The 15000-nt window shown below is 41.3% G+C and overlaps 2 protein-coding genes across 2 annotated transcripts; both read left to right on the plus strand.

Annotated features, from left to right (window-relative positions):
* Nucleotides 1-2755: 2755 nt before the first annotated feature.
* Nucleotides 2756-6501, plus strand: LOC138002651 (uncharacterized). The gene is made up of 2 exons (XM_068848651.1): nucleotides 2756-3925; nucleotides 4000-6501. Exons 1-2 carry the CDS (start codon nucleotides 2756-2758, stop codon nucleotides 6499-6501), a joined length of 3672 nt encoding a protein of 1223 aa, XP_068704752.1.
* On the plus strand, nucleotides 6501-7445 carry LOC138002652 (uncharacterized). Its single transcript, XM_068848652.1, has one exon. The coding sequence runs from the start codon at nucleotides 6501-6503 to the stop codon at nucleotides 7443-7445; it is 945 nt and encodes a 314-aa protein (XP_068704753.1).
* The last annotated feature ends 7555 nt before the right edge of the window (nucleotides 7446-15000 follow it).

Here is a 15000-nt window from a genome sequence, read left to right on the forward strand (position 1 = left end):
TGAAAAATGACTTTGACTTAGATGATATTACTGTGTCAAAGGTTTTTCTTAACTTGAGCTAAATTGAAAAATGACTTTGACTTAGACGATTTTACTGTGTCAAAGGTTTTTCTTAACTTGAGCTAAATTGAAAAATGACTTTGACTTAGATGATATTACTGTGTCAAAGGTTTTTCTTAACTTGAGCTAAATTGAAAAATGACTTTGACTTAGATGATATTACTGTGTCAAAGGTTTTTCTTAACTTGAGCTAAATTGAAAAATGACTTTGACTTAGATGATATTACTGTGTCAAAGGTTTTTCTTAACTTGATGTCGGTTTCATCGGAAACCTTTATTAGAAGCTTTCAGTTAAAACTGTTGGACAATATTGTTTTTACTAATAGGCGATTAGTTAAGATAGGTTATGTTTTACATGATACCTGTACGTTCTGCAAAGTGGAAACAGAAACCATCTATCATTTATTTTACGAATGTCCTTTTACTCTTCTTTTTTGGGAAAATTTTGAAGACTTCTGGTTTGTACTTTCAGGTAAAAGGGAAAAATTCACACTACAAGATGTTTATATTGGTAAATTGCATATATGGCAAAGTCGAAAGAAAGACAAGATTCCAGAACGTGAAGTTTTCTTAAAACAAGTAGACGTTAAATATAGAACTGAGAAATACATTGGCGTTAAAAATAATATACATAAAAAATTTCAGGCTAAGTGGTTATTATATAAATGGTATTTATATTTAACAAGCAATAGTTCACAAATATAATTATAGTAATTGTTTCCAAGTATAAATGTAATTTATAATTAACAATAGCTTACAAATGTAAATAGAGTATACTGAGAGTCTTGTAAACACTTTTTTATTTTTCAAAATTAAATGGCAATAAAACATGTGGGAAAAAAAAAAAGAACTGAAACATAGCTTTAGTGTCACTGAGTGTTTCCTCAGTGGTTGATTCAGGAAGACAAGAGCATGCACGCAGCCAGGTTGCTTGTCCTTGTTAAAGAGAGTTACTCTACAAATTTAAGGGTGATTAGTCAAATATCGTATGCATAATTATCATAGCTCATAATTTTTGAAACTAGAAATTACAGACAAAGCGTTGAACCTTTGAAATTTCAACGATAAGTTGTTCTACGCTGCAGATATAGTTCAAAAGAGGAATAGACAAACTGTTTCATTTGCGGTTGGAAGAAGGAGAAAATTTAAGTCCTGTAGTGTTTTAATTAATCATTGCTATAAACAATAAATATTAAATGATTTAATTCTCTATAATCACGTGACCTATCTTTGGGTATATAATTGTGATCAACCATGTAGCAACTAGAATAGGAAATTTTTATGTGTTGATTGCGTTGTTCGTTGTCAGGTGTGTATTGCTGCGTGTATGCGTTGTAATTCTGTCTAGGTGTTAACTAGTATACCGTAATTATTCCCTGTAGTCTTTTTTGCACGTTCGTTTGTAGGTATATAAGTTTGTTTCGGCGTTATTACGCATAATTTTCTCTTCCAAGTTCGGTCGTTACATTATCCTTCTAAAGTTCTAGATTTGCGTTAGTCTCTGTTTTCACCGTTCTCGGCAGCCTTCTGGCTTATCTCAATTCGCATCACAGTTTGTAAGTATTTGTCTTGTGTTTTCCGTTGCGCTTTTCTGTTCATTACCTTTAGAATAATTTATGTAATCGTTTATCGTATCTTTTTCAGTTGAATCGCACGCAGTTGCAAGAATTAAATAGCGTATTCAAAAAGTGGTGTTTAAATGCGAGCAACAAGGATTTACGACCGTTCATTCATTCAAAAACTGTGTTCGTTCGACCCGTTTGAAGGCGATGGATACCAGTTCGGTGGTTGACGGTGTTTGTGCAAGTGGCAATATGCCAACTCAGGAAGTTCCGACGAAGGAAAAGAGTGCCTTGAAAGATTCGCGTTCCGCATACAAGGGTCATTTGACCAGAATTTATCAGGATATTGAGCCTTTGCTGAGGCGTCGCAGAAATGTCAACCTTATCGAAGAGAAACTTAGAGCTTTGGAGTTAGCGTTTACTAAATTTGAGCAAGGAAACATCATGTACATTGATGCCATAGATGATTCCGAAGAGCTGCAAGTAGCAATAAGTGGTTTTGACTCCGAACTCCAGAGGAAGCACGAGTTTTGTGAGCGTGTTAACAAGTGGTTAAATAGTGTCCGGAACGAGGAGACGTGTTCTGATGTTCTACCGAGTGATTCTGTAAGCCAACATGGACTCTCGTTGACTTCGAATAAAAGTCATCACTCTGGTTCTAGCATGGATTCGCGCTTGAGTGTAAAAATAAAAGTAGCTAAGGCAGAAAGGGCCATCGCTAAACTAAAGTTGAATCAACTCAAGAAGAAGATAGAACTGCAACAGAAAAGGGATGCCGTACAGCGAGAGCAGGAGATCCTAGAAGCAGAGAATGAAGTTGAGCGAGCCACCCTAAGGGCCCATATCTTAGATGAGGAAGATGGCGTAGAGCAAATTGTGGATCCTTCCCAGGCTACCGAGGACAAGTCACTATTTGAGCCAGAAAGGGCTTATGAGTCGGTTTACTTCATTGCAGACGCCAAAGAAGAGAAAATGTCTGCACCTTTACCGGGTACCCAAGTGTCACTTTGAATCCGGCTGCTCCTGTGTGGACGCGAGTACCGAATCGCTGTGAGGCTCCATCAACTAGATCTTGCAATGAGGTTTCTCCGCCCGAGGCAAGGTTTCAGCAGTTACTGCAGCAGCAACAGAAAATGATACAGCTCCAGCAGCAAACGTTTCAATCTGTGGCGTCAACGATTAGGCAAGGGTTTGCCTTACCTAAACCTGAACTCAGCAAGTTTGATGGAAATCCGCTTGAGTTTTGGAACTTTATTCGCTCCTTTGAGAGCAATATCGAGAAAAATGCGTCCGATGAGAGTGAGAAGTTGTCATTTCTTCTTCAGTACTGTACGGGAGCAGCTAGAAATGCTATCAAGAGCTGTGTTTCAATGGATCCTGCATTTGGATACCAGACTGCACGTGCCCTGCTGCAAGATCGTTTTGGGCATCCATTCAAGATTGCCGTAGCCCACTTAAACCAAATAACTCATGGTCCACCCGTGAAGCCTTATGACCAAAAGGGACTACTGGCCTTTGCGGATCAGCTGAGGGATTGCCAGAACGCATTAGAATCAATCGGGTACTTGGACGAGATTAACAGCGCCGATAATCTAAGAAGAATAGTTGACAGGCTCCCCTTTCACCTGAAAACGAAGTGGCTTGAGATCGCAGACAGTATCCAGCAAACCGGTCAGCGACCGAGAATTCATCACATTTCCCAGTTTGTCACTACTAAGGCGCGAGTGGCCAACAATCCAGTTTTTGGAGGTGCATTAACTAACGACAAAGAAAAGGGCAATCCAAGAAACAAATCTTCAAATCCCGGAGCAAAAATGACTACCTATGCGACCCAAGGGGGATTCAGAGCACCGGTCTCTCCCAGTACACAAGTTGAAGGTGTGAAAGTGGACCGAAGACTCTCTTATAAATTCGGGATTAACGCCTCGCTTAAAAGGTGTCTAGTTTGCCATGGTATGCACCAGCTGTGGAACTGCGAACAATTTAAGAACAAATCGTACAGCGATCGTATTAGGATCGTTCGCGATGCGAGGCTATGTGAGAACTGTTTCAAAATAGGCCATATGGCCAAGGGATGCATGCAGAGAAGTGGTTGTTACGTCCAGGGTTGTGGAAAGAAGCATATGACCGTTCTCCATCCACCAGTTCAGCCTCTTCCAGTTGGTCACGGGACACAAGATAGTCGCCGTGCCGATCAGGAGCTCGGCCATAGTGAAAGTTCCACCTCGGGTGTTGTAACAGAATTGTCCAGCCAGAGTCATGTCATTGGGGCCGGCGTGAATGGTCAGAATGGTACTGGCCATGTAGCTGATAAACTCCGTCTAAAGTGGTAGTACGCCCTGTTAGATAACGGCTCTGATGTGACCCTTTGTGACAGGAAGTGGTTGATGAATTGGGGATCACAGGGCAACCACGAAGTTTCATATTAACAACCCAAGAAAGCAAGAACAGCGAGAGATCTGGCCTAGAAGTTAAGCTAATCGTTGGCTCAATCAACGGAGATTCCAGCCTTGAAGTACCGAGGGCGTGGACCGTCGATCGCCTAAACATATCTGAGTGTAGTATTCCAAGAGATCATGATGTCACTAAATGGCCGCACCTTAACGGGATCGAACTCCCAGAGATCGACGGCAAGGAAGTGAGAGTGCTGATAGGGTGTAACGTCCCCGAAGCGTTTTGGGTGCTCGAAGAGAGGCGCGGCGGTAGAGGTGAACCGGTTGCCATCCGTTCCTTGTTAGGTTGGACCCTTATAGGACCAAATGTGAAGGTCAATGAAGAAAGCAGTTTCTGTGTGAACTTTGTGCGTTTGAATGATGAAAGCAACTCCAGAGACGAAGCCCTACTGCTGCAAGTTAAGAACTTCTGGGAAACTGATTTTGCTGATTCGATATCTAGTTCTAAAGTCGCCATGTCCGTTGAAGACGAAAGAGCATTGGCAATCATGGAATCTTCTGTCAGAAGGGTCTCCGGACGTTATCAAGTGGCCCTTCCATGGAGACGGCAACCTCCTTACCTTCCAAATAACCGAGTCGCAGTTGAGCAGCGATTGTCTTTGTTGAAAAAGAGATTTCATCGAGATCCACAGTTCTTCGCACGCTATAAAGCAGCTGTTAACGACTACATCGCAAAAGGTTATGCTAAGCAAGTGCCTGTGGAGGAACTTTACCCTAATGGCAGGCCCTTATGGTACCTACCACACCATGCAGTTTTCCATCCCCACAAGCCAGACACGTTAAGAGTAGTATTTGACTGTGCTGCACGGTTCAAGGGTACTTCTCTGAACGATCAGTTATTACACGGCCCTGATTTGACCAATAGTTTGTTCGGTGTTCTTCAAAGATTTCGTCAAGAACCAGTTGCCCTGGTTTCTGATATCGAAGCTATGTTCCATCAAGTGAAAGTTGACCCCCTAGATTCAGATGCCTTGAGATTTTTGTGGTGGCCAAACGATGATTTATCTGCACAGCCTATTGAATACCGGATGGAAGTCCACCTTTTTGGTAGTACCTCGTCACCGAGTTGTGCAAACTTCTTCATCAGGAAGACTGCTCAAGACAATATTGGAAATTTCTCCCATCAGGTGATCGATACAGTCCTGAAGAACTTTTACGTTGACGACTGTCTGAAATCTGTGCAATCCTCCTGGGATGAAGAGATTAAAGAAGAAGAAGCTATACGCTGGAAAAAGTGGCTTTCAGAGTTACCAAAGTTGTTCCAGATTTCTTTGGCACGATGTTTGAAACCAGCTGACTTTGGTGTAGCAGACGTCACGGAGCTTCATCACTTTGCAAACGCGTCACAGATCGCGTATGGTGCAGTCTCGTATGCAAGATATGTCAATGAAGAAAGGAATGCAGTCCACTGCAGTTTCCTCGTTGGAAAGTCCCGTTTAGCTCACGTCAAGCCAATGACCATTCCCAGGTTGGAGCTATCAGCAGCGGTAGTTGTCGTGAAGCTGGACCGAACATTAAGAGAAGAACTGGAGATAAAGATTGACAGATCAGTGTTTTGGTCGGACTCTACAGCTGTTTTACAATACATCAAGAATGAGGACAAGCGGTTTCATACGTTTGTTGCAAATCGTCTGGCAGTGATCCACGATGGTTCAAAACCATCGCAGTGGAATTTCGTTGAGTCAGCAAGGAACCCTGCAGATGATGCCAGCAGAGGTTTGACTCAGGAAGAGTTGCTTCTTCAGGATCGATGGTTCAAGGGTCCCGAATTCCTTTGGAAACTAGAAGAGCCTTGGCCAGTTCCTTCAAGTCCTTTACCAAGTATACCTGACCAGGATCCAGAGATTAAGAGTCAAGGTCAAACCAATAGAACAACCATGGTTTCTGAGGAAAGTAATTTAAACTCAATGATCCAGCGTTACTCGTCTTGGTACGAGCTTAAGAGGGGCGTGGCCTGGTTGTTGCGTTTCAGAGAGTACATCCGAAGAAAGTGTTATCCGCCAAATGACGCACTGCCACAAGGCGAGCTTTCACTGGAGGAGTTAAGGTTCGCAGAACTTCACATCGTGAAATACGTCCAGAGATTGTCTTTCCCCGAAATATTTAGTGCACTTCAAGCTTCAAATTCCAAAACCCAAGAGAAACGTGCCCTGAGGACTTCTGGCTCGTCTGGTTCCATCTACAAACTACGTCCAATGCTTGATAAAGAAGGAGCGTTAAGGGTTGGTGGAAGACTTGTGAATGCCTGGTTGAATTATCAGTCAAAGCATCAGCTGCTACTGCCTTACAATCATCACCTTTCCAGATTGCTGATTATGGCACATCACCAATCCGTGGGACACCTAGGTCAAGAATACGTGCTGACAAGTTCACGAAAAAAGTACTGGATCATCAAGGGACGAACTCTCTCCGTGGCCAACAAATGATGGCAGATTTACCCAAAGAAAGGTTAACTCCCGGAGACCCGCCATTTTCCTATGTTGGTATCGACTATTTTGGACCACTGTTCGTGAAACGAGGAAGAAGTATTGTGAAGCACTACGGATGTTTGTTCTCATGTCTTACCCTTCGAGCCACCCACATTGAAGTAGCCGAGTCTCTTGAGACAGATTCTTTTATTAGCGCATTGCGCAGATTCATCAGTCGAAGAGGAAAGCCAAGGGTTATTATAAGCGACAATGGTACTAACCTTTGCGGAGGGGAAAGAGAGCTAAGAGAAGCAGTGGATAGTTGGAATCAGCAGAAGATCAATTCATTCCTGCACCAAAGAAATATCGATTGGAAGTTTAACCCTCCTGGAGCCTCTCATATGGGAGGAGTGTGGGAGCGCGTTATTCGATCTGTGCGCAAAGTTCTGAGAGTATTGTTAAGAGAGCAGTTGGTTTCTGGAGAAGCGTTGCGAACATTGATGGCTGAAGTTGAAAGTATCCTGAATGGACGACCATTAACCCGCAACAGTGATGACCCGGCTGACATGGAACCCTTGACCCCAAATCATTTGCTTCTCATGCAGTCAAATTTGAATGTGCCACCTGGTGTATTCGTGAAGGGAGATCTCTATTGCCTAAATCGTTGGAAACAAGTGCAATATCTTGCTGACGTATTCTGGAAAAGATGGTTGTCGGAGTATTTGCCTTCCTTACAAGAACGCCAGAAGTGGTTAAGGCCGCGTCGAAATTTTGTAGTCGGAGACCTGGTGCTTATCGCAGATGAAAGAGTTCACCGTGGACAATGGCCGTTAGGTCGCGTCGTTGAAGTTCACCCGGGAAGTGATGGCCTTACAAGATCCGTGAAGGTTGCGACAAGAACGACGGTCCTATCAAGACCAGTCACGAAGTTATGCTTCCTAGAACAGGAACATTTATCTTAAGCGAAAGAGTTTTGAGTTTCAATTGAACAATGAACTGCTTGATAGCGTTAGCTCAACGAACCTTGAAATGCAATATACAGAATTCTAGCTGCAAGTGAAAATGCTTTAGTGAACTCTATTAAGTTCAGGGGCCGGAATGTAGCAACTAGAATAGGAAATTTTTATGTGTTGATTGCGTTGTTCGTTGTCAGGTGTGTATTGCTGCGTGTATGCGTTGTAATTCTGTCTAGGTGTTAACTAGTATACCGTAATTATTCCCTGTAGTCTTTTTTGCACGTTCGTTTGTAGGTATATAAGTTTGTTTCGGCGTTATTACGCATAATTTTCTCTTCCAAGTTCGGTCGTTACATTATCCTTCTTAAGTTCTAGATTTGCGTTAGTCTCTGTTTTCACCGTTCTCGGCAGCCTTCTGGCTTATCTCAATTCGCATCACAGTTTGTAAGTATTTGGCTTGTGTTTTCCGTTGCGCTTTTCTGTTCATTACCTTTAGAATAATTTATGTAATCGTTTTTATTGTATCTTTTTCAGTTGAATCGCACGCAGTTGCAAGAATTAAATAGCGTATTCAAAAAGTGGTGTTTAAATGCGAGCAACAAGGATTTACGACCGTTCAAACCATGTAATTGATATATAGATTGGCGATTTGAGTAAAGAGTTCTATGAGACAAGAGCTCTCGGTATTCTCTAAAGTAGGATTAAGAACCTACAAGAACTCAACCAGTGCCTTTTCTTTGCTATTTGTCATTTTTTTCGTTATAGTCTAGTCATTTGGCATCTACAGAAAACGTATTTGCTACGATATCATTACATCTTTGTTTGGAAGAGTCATCTTTCTCTGGTAGTTAAATTTGTTGTTCGGCTTGGCTTATCACTTCTCTCTGTTTGCCACTGTGCTTCCACGATTTTTTATTAATTAATACCTTAGCGGCATCTTATCTGTGCTAGGTTCTGTGTAAAAGAAGAGAAAAAGTTACTCAAAATCAACTTCGCTAGGTGTTATACGTAGAGCAGTTTTTCCCACCATTTTAACAAAAAGTGTAACATTTACATTCCTTTTCTGAAAGGCACCCGTGACTTCCTAGTGAACGGCACATTACATAAAAGTGGGTTTTGAAAAGTTTTATTCTGGATTCACTAGATTTTTCAGAATGCATTGCATTTACTGACATCTGACTTTAAGCTACGTATTTCATCGCTTGTCGCAGTTGCACCTCCTTCGGGTCAAATTCTAGAATCACAAGAAGAACTGTGATGAAATTGTCGCTAATCAAAGTTGCAAAAGGATTAGAAAAACCACAATAAAACCGTCAAACTTTTTATTTTCAAATTAAATGCGCTGCGATTTATGAAATCGAAATTGACCTAAGTTAAGCTTGCCATGTGCTTCCAACCGTAGCTCTCATTATAGTTTTACAGACATTTCTTGATGAGTGCCAGGACATGCCCGCGATCTCGGGTGGAAAAGGGAGTTTGTAGTGTCTTGCTTTCTCATTCTATATCATGCACGAATTTCAGATCAGTGGCTTATCAGTTGGAATTTTTTCTCTTTACATTTCGTCGACTTCATCACCCCACTGACTTCAATACGCCGTTGCTGTAGTTATCGATGATAAATGTTGTCACTATCAACGAAATGCACCGCAGCATTACTATCTATTGAATACACTTCTAGTTACAATAAGTTAACCTGGATTGAGCCTGCAATCCAATCATAAAACAGTACAGGATCAGCGGTCAACTTAAACAAACAGCCGACCTCGACGAGCTTTACACCTGAGCACGCGATATAGTCACGTGATACAGGTTAGAGAATACTGTTTTGACAGGTGTCAATTAACGGTAACATGGATGTCCAACATCAAGGATGTTCCCGTCATACACCTTATTCCAAAATGGTCGCCATTTTAGTATTCTTTTGTTTGATTGCAAATTGGCCCTTTTGGCCTCGTTCAAGGTTAAATATTAGGGACTTTAAGATACTCCGACTACAGACTACGGACTACCGTTGGACGCTTGTTCCCCAAGTCTAGAGCACTGGATCGAGTACGGGGCTGATGGCGTGAAAATACGAAGTTAAGTTGGCGGACAACAGACTACGTGATACGGTCAAAGCAGCAGTGCTAGCCCTTTCAAGCAAAATTGAGCTGCGGAAATCCGAAATAAATTATTCGACTTTTGGCTTCACATGAACAGCCTATTACATGATTAGTAAAGCAGGAAGAGTTTGCTTAAAAGCACGCAATTTCCACCGGCTGATCGAGCGAGATGAGTTCAGGGGATCATCAAAATTCAGGCAAAATATTTCATCAAACCGAATCTCGAGACCGAAAGCAAAGCCTGAATGCATACTGGCTAAAGTACTGAAGCAGTATATAAAGTGACAATAATGAATCTATTCACTTTATAGAATTAAGCGAAAATGTATATGGTTTCCACCATTTGCCCTTTGACACTCCTTCATTCAAAATCGAGACTGCCAAAACTCTTCGAAATTATCCTGCCGAAAACGTCGCGCGAAACGAAAATCATACCACTACAAATACTTATTGATTAAAAAATGAAATGAAAACTATAATTCTCTTTATTTTGATACAATAATTTGGTTTTTCATCTACCTTTCTTTCCCACCGTCGTCGCCTTTTTTGACTACGCAAACTTGCGTGACTACTCACCGTCGTGAGCTCGCGACGGCGGCTCAAGGGACAACCCAGTGTCACGTCCCAGTCCCAAACACCTCCCGTCCGTAGTCCGTAGTCCGTAGTCGGCGTATCTTGAAGTCCCTATTCTTTTGAATTCTACTTTGAAAGCGAGGCCAAATGGGCCAATTTGCAAGGAAAGAAAAGAATAATAAAATAGCGGCCATTTTTAAATAAGGTCTATAAAACGCAGGTTGCACCACAGAGTTTGCATTGGCATACTTGGTGGGGTGGACGTACCTACGGTCACCAAATTTTCTCGCTCAGATCGGATACCATATTTTCTTACTCATTGGTGCTCCGCGCGCGTGCCTTCGGTTGTTTTCCCTTCTTGGTATTTTGTAAGGTTAGGAGAAGACAAAATTTGTTCTCGAACAGCTCCATGGTTACGAGTGACGCTGTGGGGATGGGGTAAGTGTTGTACATGAAATGAATGTACCTCATCTGGTGGAGTTAATTTGACCTCAGACCCAAGCTCCGTGACCATTCACATGATCACCGGCTGTTATTTTCATCAGCTATCGTGGAATCGGAAACAGAAAATGCTCATTTCCAGCCAATTGCGTGGGGATTTTTTGACGACGAAACATTCACCGAGGTTCGCAAATGATGGGGATTTAGCTTTGCGTGAAAAAATCGCGGCTGGGATGGATTTTCGAGGCGCAAACTGCCTCTGAGCTGCTGACTACGGTCGAGATCTTAGTGTGCAGCCTTGACTTCGTCTTAGAACAGTGAAAACACAGAATTCCCGAAACGGTTAAATAAGCTCCAGAAGGCACAAGAATACACCGGACATTTCTTTCATTTTATTGAATGAACGTTAAATTGAGCGTTTTTTAGGCTTCATAATCGACGGTATTTTATTTCCCATACAAAGTCTTTTAACGCGTTTAACTTCTCAACGGCTGCCTGTAGTGACGCGAACTTGGGCTGCCTATGACGATTCAAATACAAAACAGACATCGAAAAAGTATTTTTGTCTCCGATTCTTCGTTCTTGTAAAATGGCCTGGACGTTTTTTTAAATTTTTTTACAACAATATGAAGAAGAAATACTATTATTTTTTTCGATACTATTCAACTTGTGGCAAATCAGTTGTTCATAAAGATTCGGCTGCTATCTTGCATTAAATCCATCGCAATCGCAGGCATATTGTTCGAATTTAATGCTGGACTAGTATTATAGTAACAGTGTTTTTATTTCAAAAATTTGGTTTATCAACGGAGTTGATAATGTAAATTGACCACCGTACAGAGATTCTAAAAGCTAGCTTTTAGAATCTCTGTACGGTGGTCAATTTACATTATCAACTCCGTTGATAAACCAAATTTTTGTATACTACTTCCCCACCGACGCAGCACCACAGTTTCTTTAGAAACTACCCCTTCTTTCAGTGTTTTTATTTCGTTTGCCTTGTATATTTTATCATTGCTAATCAATAGTTTTTATTTAATCGTTTTCTATAAATCGGCCGCGAATTCGCCATGTTAACGGTGAAAAAAACCAGTGGATAATTGCAGTGCAGATATATCCGAATGAAGTCCTCAGAGAACTGAGCCTCGATACGGTGAGAGCAAATAAGTGAACGGTTGACCAGCCGTGTCAAAAATCGTTGCAAGCGAGCCTCGAAGGATTGAATGTTTTTCGCTGTTTCTCAGCAAAGGATCCTCGCTGGACCTTGCAACTTGGTCAAGAAGAAGTAAATTTATCCGTGTGGCCATCGCCGGAGTTTCAGCGTGACTGATGGCGGAGAAGTGTGATATTATCGGCGAGATGTGAGGTAAGCTAGAAATTACTTTCCAGCCTTTCCTTTACTTAGGTACGAGTGACAACCCGGGAATTTGAGAAGTCGCTTAAATCGCATTCAATCAGGCAAATAACCACACAAAAAGCGAGAAATTCACCACGACAATAAAGTACGGCTTTTTTATTGAGAACTTTTGGGGGTAAATATCTTTTTCAGTTTGTTATCGAGATTCCCATACAAATCCTTATAATTGTTTAACTTCCGACTCTGGGCCACCTGTGGTAACATTTTCAAAAGTTGTTGAGGAACTTGATCTTATACCAGACAACCTAGGGCTGAAATGATTTTGTATCTTATAAAGCTCATGTTGGGGTCAAACTTTCCTGGTATTAATGTTGACCAAAATGAGCAAGCTGTTTGTGTGCGTGACCCGATTGCAATGGTTGCGATATACCACGGTCAATGGAAGTTTCGTGGACCACGAAACCTGAGCGGAGGCGCGCAAAGCATGCCGTTTGACAGAGAGTCTTTAAACTTTTCACAAGCGTATTCAGTTAATTGTTCTCTTTCTAACCTCTTCTCACTTAAATGTGGTGTCCCTAAGGGTATCTGAAACTGGGCCCACTGCTATTTTCTAGCCTTATTACTTACGCTGGTGCTGATTTGAAAACCACACAGTCCCCTCTAAATTTCCACTTTAAATGGCTTATTTCTAACAATGTTAATTTAACTACTTCAACTAAATTTAGGGAGGTGGCTTGGTCCGGTGGTTAGAGCGTTGGGTTTGCATAGGGCTGTCCCGGGTTCAAATCCTGTTCTAACTTCTGGTTTGGATTTGTTTCCGGTTGTCCCGGATTCAACTCTACCACGCTTTGTAAATAGCCAACTGGTTGCCTCCTGCCAGTTGGCGTTCTTAATTATGTTTCTGTTAAGTTTGAATTGTTTCTTTCAGATTATTAAAAGTGGAGTGCCTGTGAACCAGCTTGATAGCGAAGGCATTTCCACTATAAACAAAGCTCTTACAGTTACATTTTAACATGTTAATTGGCTCCAGGCCAAAATTGCACAATTTGTCTGATTCTATGGAGCTTTTGATTGACAGTGTTCCAGTGGAGTTAGTACAAGTCTCCTTTGTAAAATTACTTGGAATACTATATATCGATGAACATCTTACGTGGCAAACCCAAACTGACAACTTGTCCAAAAAGATATTCTTTCGGAATTGGAACCCTAAAACGAATTAAGCCATTTGTGCCACCAGCTTTTATTCTTTGCATATACAATGTTCTCGTGCGCCCTACGGTTGCAAAACCGTGCTGCTGTTGTGCTAATTTGCAAGCGATCGTGTTATGATGCTGATGCTGATTCCTTGTTTCATCAACTCGGATGGGGCGATTCGGCGTATACTCAACGTCAATACTCAATAGTCTAGCTTCTTCCTGGTATCTCTCACATTAAATTTGTAAAATGTAATGAAAACACACTTAGTTTTATAATATCGTAGTTTCAATGAGGTGGTATTGTAAATAAGTTAGTTTTGTAATGTGTAGACTTTTTTATTGCTCTGTTTAATGGAAAGAGTTTAGCTCAGTTTGTTGTTGTGTACTTGTGCATGTGCTCGCTAGTAATATTAGCGTAATGTTTGGCGTGTAATGAAATAGTTCGCTCCGATACAACATTTTGGCGACCAGGATGGGATTTTCGATGGCTGGAAATCACAACAGTTTCATTCATATCAATACATCCAACCACTACCGGAATAACCACAAGCTAGAATCACTGTCGCCTTTCTAATTTTTGAAATACCAGTTGTTCATTTTTCTTCAATTTTTCTGTTTGCCTCTCCTCCACGTTCATCTCATTCGGGCCGATTACTCCTTTTCTATTAAGAAAAGCTGCACATTACATATCGTATAAGCTAGACAACAAAATGCTTGAAATAAAAGAATCCCTTACACCCGAAGTTATTCTTCGGGAAAACAGAATACTTTCCTCAAGGTGCTCTTCGTTATTCTACGAACCTCTGGATAGCGCCAACAGTACATTATAGGATTTAACGACGAGTTGAGCAGAAGGAAGAAAAATGTGACTTGATAGGATGCGATGATAGCGCCACTCCAGTTTTCTGATGGCTGTAATAATATAAAGCTACAGTTGGGAAGATAACACGCCACAAATACAACATAAACATACACGGCATTCAAGGCGGACTTTCGTTCTCGGAGGACCACCCTTCCTTGCGAATTTTGCTGCCGAAATTGATTTTGAATTTGGTTCCGATGATATCTTGCCACTTTGTAGACTTTAACATATGCAACTGTTGTCAAAGCAAATCCTACCGAAACCGCAGTGGCAGTGATATAGGGGTTCGATGCGGTAACCCTAAAATAGGATGAGACACAACTTGCTAGCCATATTGCAACCAAGGCTATTATAATACGCTTGGAAGTCACAAGCTCTTGATATCGCAGATGAAGAGAAACAGCCAGAAGTCTGTCAACAGCAATAGCGGTTACATTCAAGAAGGAGGCTGACATGAGAAAATACAGAATAACGTAGCAAAGAGTTAAACTCAATGGACAAAGTACGTCAAGGTTGTAATTTTCATCCAATGCCATTTTAAAGACTACTCCGAGCATTAAGTGTGCGAACAATCCCACGGCGAGATCGGACAAAGCAAGACTCAGGAACATTTTTCTCAAATTAGCAGGTAGCGATGAGACTTTCCACAAGGCATGAATAGCCAGAATATTTCCAAAAGTTGCGACAGGAGAAAAAACAAAGTGTAATACATACAGCGAAAACAAGGTTGTTCTATAAAACCCTACAAGACGTTGTATTAGGCCCAATAATTCAGCGCAAGCCTTTTGAGCCATTATAGTAATGCTTCAGTCTAAACTATCGGCCTGGATCGTAACGAATTACCACCTTTGCTTGATAGTGGTTGGGTTTAGTCAACTATTGTCCAAGGCATTTGTAAATTGATGATAAAATTGCTTTATGTGACTAGCGCGCATTAGATTTGCTATGAAGGCCAGCTGTGATTATCTTTCATGAAATAATTTAGGTAATTTACGGTGCAGCACAAAATTAAAAGCTAACAGGAATTACA

This window comes from Montipora foliosa, chromosome 5 (genome assembly GCF_036669935.1).
Source record: "Montipora foliosa isolate CH-2021 chromosome 5, ASM3666993v2, whole genome shotgun sequence".
NCBI lineage: Eukaryota > Metazoa > Cnidaria > Anthozoa > Scleractinia > Acroporidae > Montipora > Montipora foliosa.